The 6,445-nt window shown below is 46.5% G+C and overlaps 1 protein-coding gene across 4 annotated transcripts in view; it reads right to left on the minus strand.

Annotated features, from left to right (window-relative positions):
• The window catches only part of sbf1 (SET binding factor 1), a 61,831-nt gene extending 56,898 nt beyond the window's left edge, over positions 1–4,933 (minus strand). For all 4 annotated transcript variants that reach the window (XM_035674185.1, XM_035674176.1, XM_035674168.1 and 1 more), the window contains exon 1: positions 4,711–4,933. In XM_035674185.1, the coding sequence (XP_035530078.1) occupies positions 4,711–4,765 (55 nt within the window). In that variant the 5' untranslated portion in view covers positions 4,766–4,933. The remainder of the gene's footprint in view (positions 1–4,710) is intronic.
• Positions 4,934–6,445: the final 1,512 nt, after the last annotated feature.

The following is a 6,445-nucleotide window of genomic DNA, read 5'->3' on the forward strand; positions in this document are numbered from 1 at the left end:
CACACACACACACACACAAGGACTAGGGCAACAAGCCAACAGTGATATGATGGAGGTTTCATCCTGCCCACAGCATCACAACAGCTGTCTGTAAACAGGTTTCCTTTTTTTTATGATTATGATTTCTGTTTTACTGCCATAACAAAGCTGATGTTTATCTGTTTTTTATGAGCCGCTGACACTACAATGACTCCCTCAACTTGGTGCCATTGGAGAGTTGTGGTGTTCTGCAGTTGGTGTAAAGGCTGCCTTTAAAAGCTGAAATAAGAATCAATTAATTAAAGCATTTATTAATTCATTAAAACTGTGTTCTGGTGCACAGTTGCTCAAATTTAAAGGTACTGCATATCAGCACGAAATATGGCCACTGCTATCCTTCACCACATAAAAATAATAACGTCACGCCTAGTCACGAACTGATCAATATGTGACAGGCGCTCGCCATAACCCGCAGCCCACAGGGGGGTAAACGTTGCCATGGCAATGCAGCAAACACACAGAGACCGCCACAAACATTCAGGCTCCCCATCTGAATGGCTGAGGGGAGAGCAGCTCACGCCAGCACATGGACACACACACGAGCGTCAGTCACCGCAGCCGTGACCCAGCGTCGCTCTGTCCCCCTATGAAAGGCAGATTGTGAGGGCTATTTCTGGAGGGCCTGAAAGGCTGCAGCCCTGCTCTGGGGCCATGGAGGAAGTGGCTGCCCACAGGCAGGCACTGCTGGCAGCATCACACACACCCTCTTCTCCTCCTCCCATCGCTTCATCTTGATTTCAGTCTGAGAGGTTTCTATTTCCCCTCTGAGCTGTGTGCAGCCTCAGATGGGCCGTCACACTCTCGGGCACTGAACGCACCTGTGACATGAATTACTCACAGCTTTGTCACAGTAACGGAAATCCCTACTATCAGTCTGGATCAGTTTATGGGTGTTCAATAGTTCTGCCAAATGTCTCCTGCCTCAGGACACCTCAGGGGTTTAAGGTGCCAACCATGAATCACACCATGGTTTGTTGTTGCATTTATAGCGCATGTCACTTCCCGTCACCCCTTCCTTTCCAGTCATCTCTCTGCTGTCATCAACATGACATCAAAAATACCAAAAGACTCTTCTGTGAAAGTATGTATGTATTGTAGAAGAGGGTGCTATAGATAAAATCTTCTATCATTCTAAAAATAACACATACAGTGCTACTCACCCATTTACAAAAGCCTCAGAAACCCAGAGAGCTACCACAGTATAAACTGTGGAGCAAAGTCTCCTCATGGTTGATGAATTTGATCTCACATTGAAAGTGACAACATGTCTAGTAGCTGGACGTGAACAGGTACAAACTGAGATGTGGCTCTGTCATGGCTAGGGCTGGTTCTCGTTCGAAATCTTTCAATCCCATTTTCAGTACCAATACCAAAACAATACTTTTCTTCTTTGTCTTCCTTTGCGGAATATGTTTTACTACAAGCAGTCTCACAAGAACTTTCCCTCGATAAAACAGGTAAAATTATTTATATTTAAATCAGAAACTCTCTGATCAAAGAAAACCTAAAATGAGTATGAATCTGAACATACAATGAAAGCTTTGAGTTTCCAGTACTTTACTGAGGTTCAAAATCCAGCCCTACAGCTGAACAATATGAATCACTGTCGGCCCGTCTGGTGTCACTTCATTAATTCAAATCTCAGTCAATGTGACGGCAAAAAAACTAGTGAAGAAACTGGTGTCAGAAGTGAAATATGAAACTATTTTCTTTCAGAGCTGACCACCACCGACAACACAATCACAGAAGTGTCCCAGTATCATAGCACCCTTAAATCTTACACACTGTTCTACAATCACGACAACACTGTATATCAGTTACAGAGACAACCTGAGATCTGTAAACACAGCAGGCCACAAGCTCAGTCCGCCCTGTGTGCACCTCTCTGTGTCCTCGCTGGCCTCTAATGTTGTGAATGATCCTAGTTTGACTGCAAGCTGTAGGAGTGTGTGTATGTGTGTGTAGAAGAGGCTGGGCTTCGGCGGAGGATCTGTGTGCCAGAGTTGTTGCTCCAGCCTGAAAACAACCATCCTGCGTTCTGTTTAGAGCCGACGCAGCAATGACCAACACCCTCACACTGCACCGCCAGAGGCACACAGATGGAGCTACAATAGAGCCTGTATGTAAGCGTCTGTGCGTGTGTGTGTGTGTGTGTGAATGCTTCACGGTCTTGAATGAGACCGCCTCACACAGCCGCACACACAAACACATGCCCCCTTTCTTGGTTTTCAGACACGCACAGGGAGACAATCTGGATTCTCGCTCTAAACATAAGACTCCCTCGGGTCCTCTCCCTGGTTTCCTGTTTGGGCCTCGGACTGCGTATCAATTTAGCCGCTGGGTCCTCGGCGCAGTGGAGGAACCGCTGTCAAAACACAGTGACATGCTGTGGGGTTTCTCAAGAGACCCTTGCTAGGAGGACCACACCCCGGCAACTATGGACTCTTCCCAACCCACAGGCAGCCATCTTGGCTCCATGTTAAGATCCACTGACAGTATAACTTAGCATCTAGGTTGAGCACAATGTGAGCAACCTGACACCTTAGAGACGAACTGAGAGGAAGATTCAACGCTCTGCCCTCAGGTCAGTGTCTGTTAAACCAGAAGTTACGAAAGTGAACAAGGAACAAGAGCTCCATCTTAAATCAGAGAAAAGTGGGCAGCAGCAGCAGGTTCTGTTTGTAAACACCCACGATGCTTCTGCTCGCGACGCCGGTGCTCTGAGAGGCAGATGAGCACGATGATGTCAGCCCTGAAAACCTGTCAGTGCCCACGCTTGCAAAACATTCCACTGAGTGACAACCAGCAGCCACTCACACACACACACACACACACACACACACACGTAGACAGGATGCATGAAATATTTAGACACAGAGGAAACTCTACTGTGCTTCAGAATTCCTGGTATTCTTATGATCGAGGACCGTTCATTCTTGAATAGCAGCCAAGTGTTTTCTTTACAGTCACTAAGCGAGAGTGGCGCCAACGCTGGGAAAATGAAAATACAACCTAAAATATCAGAAAAATGCACCAACATTTGGAACTTCAAAGGTCCGACTATAAATCCCCCCCGCCCCCAGATCTAATACTGACACTGTAGTTTAAGAGGAACACCCACATATACAATATTAAAAACGCTCTCCATCTCCTTCTGGAGCTTGGTAACCAGCCAAAACTAGAGGAGCACAAGACGGCATTAAAAGCAAGCAGCAGCGTATTGATCTAACTGCAGAGGATGTACTTGGGTTGAGTTAATGGTGGCATCAAGTGATGAAGATAACGATGGGAATAACCTCACCGCAGCCACTGGAGATGTTTAGCACAACAATATGCCTCCACCTAGAAACTTCAGCATTGAGTAAAGTTCCTGTAAACGGTGAGGCAGCAGTAGTGGGGCAACACCGACAGTCATCATCACCCTTAAGTGTTTGGTTTTACGAGGCATGGGAGCCTTGATCCATTAAAGCCATTGTGGCTTTAATGTCTGGCTCCCAGATGCTTTTTACAGGCTTGCTCTGCTCTGCTCTGCATTCAGGCAGGAAGGAGAGTTTCTGCAGCGTTTGCAGTGTCCACGTTACAACATCCTGTATTCAAAACAAGATGCAATAGGTGCGTTCATGCAATCAGAAAAGTGATGCAGGTTGCTGCAGGAATAAAAGCCAGCTCGCAGAGGGCTCGTAATGTTACAATTTGCCTCTTCTGAATAAATCATGGGCAAAAACCCACTCTAAATAAAAGACTGTACCACGTTACAAGCTGCATGCTTCCATCGGATAGGCGGGTTGAATATTTCATGATTAAACGGGCCATTATACTACACAGATCTAGGCCAAGGCCAAGGCTCAGGCTGAAGGGAGGAAGGGGGGAAGGGGGGGGGCTCAGATAACGGTCCAAACCCCGTCCCAACAACACAAGGGAACAGAGCTCCGGTCCGAGGGGGCTCAGGGAGGGGCAAAGCCATCTGGGTTAATCCACACAAAACACAGACAAAGAAAACAATCAGCAACTCCGCCGAGGAGAAGCATCGATTTCCAGATTTAAAAATCACGCTTAAAATAAAGTCCAAGCGGAAATCAGCAGGGCTTTCGTGGTCCGACTGTCCCAAGCTGCTCTGGACCCTGCAGCCAAAACACTGAACCTCGCTGCCCGGCAGACTCTGTGGCAGGTTCTGCTTTGAAAGTGTCCCGTTTAAATGGCGACAGTTACATTAGTAAATGAGAGACAAGTGGTGAAGATGCAGCTGAAACTGTGAAACGGGTGACTAAATCCGTCTTAGGTCACAGCCGACCCAAGCAGCCAGCCCCCCTCAGAGCTAGCCCCGGCTAACGTTAGCTCTTAGCAAATAAAGTTAGCCCAAGTTTGCTGTCAACAGAGTGCGACAGTTTGTTTTGCTAAAGCTAAATCGTGTCTGGAAGTGAAGCATTGCAATGGAGCTGTGCATTCAACGTGTCCCCCCGTCAGAAATGCGGGACACCAGCTGACAGGCTAGCATTTAAGCGCACTAATCCCGTGAGGCCTGCGCGTCCCCGGCCCAAAGTTGACGGCTAAGTGCCAGCCGACAGCGCCTGGCTTCGGTCAGTTGTGAGTGGCGGCCCGGCCCGTCCCCGCCTCCCTCCAGCTAATGATACGCCGTTAAAGCTAGCAGGGTAGGCTAATTCAAGCACCCACCTCGCTTGTCGAGGTCGTAACTGACCACTAAAAAGTAGTCGGCGAGCCTGGCCATCTTTGGAGCTCACGGCGACAGGCCTTTCTCGCTAAATCCTCTTCTCTTTTTGACGTCAATAGTCCATTTACGTCCTGCCGGCGATAGACACATCACGGGCGACAGTAGCATCCTTCCAGCTGCACCCCGCCGCCATACTGTCAGTCTGCCTTGCCCTGACAGCGGAGAGCCGCGAGTCTGCGCACTGAGGGACTTCCAGGGAGGGGCTGCTCGGCAGGAATGTCCCATGTGAGGAGCCAAACCAGCTCAGGGGCCAAAAGTCTGACCAAAACCCTATAATAAACCCAACAGTACAGTCGCTAGAGGGGTAAAAGGTGGTGACGATTCTAGGAGCCCTAAACTGAAGAGAACCCACATAAACCCATTGCAAATGGATTATTTTAAAACGTGAATTCAAAAACAATATTTCAGAGGGGCCTAGGATTGCTCTATGCAACAAGTCTCTTATTAGAGAAGATACTGTTGATAACAAAAATATTTATTATATCATAAAGAAATTTGCTTGTCAAAAGTCAGGCATTTGATAGACCGCTTGCTTAAATTTGCCGCCTTAAAAATCTGTTTTTACCACTTATATAATAAATAAAGATGGATAATTAATGTCAAATAAATCAAGGACTGTTTGGGCCTTTAATTTGGAGTGTGGGTTAGACAGTCAGCCTTTCAGTTTATATATATCTTCTCAAATTTGTAAAAATATTGAAAGCTTTCATATAATTCAATTACACAAGAGTGACATTTAAAATGATGTAACCCAGTCATATATTGGTTTTTGTGAGCACATTTGTTATTTGTGCATGTGTTTTGGACAGGAAAAGCTGTGGTCAGGTTTAAGTCTGTGAAAGTTCAACTGTAATATATTCTGTGTGTGTTGTAGCCAGGACTTTGATGAAAGATCCAGCTTTAATGTGGATCGTGTCACTCTGCTTAAGTTTAGTCAGGAATCGGTAGGCTGAGTGATATGATGGGAACATGTAAGGCATAGTTAAGGGCAAAATTAAAATTGAGCCATTAATTGGAGTACTCAGTCAGTCCTAAGCTCTGCGGACGTCCAAGTACAAAGCCACAGCGCCAAAACCACTTTAGTTAATGGAACATCCTTTTACAGCTTCAAGAAACATAAAATGTCAGTGAGATGGATTTCACCAAACTGCTGGGGCAGCATTAATCTAAGTTTCTGTTGCCAAACAATTTCCCACACTCTCCTTTATCTCAGATATTTTCCCCAATCGACAGTCCTCATTCTGGTTGCAGCCACAGTGAGGAAAACATACTAGATTATCAGAAAAAATGAATGACCTTTTGGCCGCAAAACACTTGAATAATGCTAAGTAAGGCTGGAGAGAACCTTGGCATGATGCTGTAGTGTCACTTCGGATAAGCAGATAACATGTGAGCTGGAGCTGAGGAAGGCCTGATGGCCCACATCCGTGCGGCCTGTCCTTGGCTGTCAGCACTGTAACAGCCTCAGGAGGACTCCAACACTTCCTGCTCTGTGACCTTTGACCTAAAGTGCTTATCGCTCGCTGGTTGAAAACATTTTTTGTGAAGAGCTTTGTTTTCCCCAACACTCACTAACAACCTGTCTCCCTCGTTTTTTCTCACACGGTTATCTGAGACTGAGTGAGCGGAGGACAGCGCTGCTCTTTGATAAACACGCTTTCTGACAACCAAAGCTAT

The sequence above is a fragment of the Morone saxatilis genome, unplaced genomic scaffold (assembly GCF_004916995.1).
Source record: "Morone saxatilis isolate NCDOM2014 unplaced genomic scaffold, NCSU_SB_2.0 Contig10, whole genome shotgun sequence".
Lineage (NCBI taxonomy): Eukaryota > Metazoa > Chordata > Actinopteri > Moronidae > Morone > Morone saxatilis.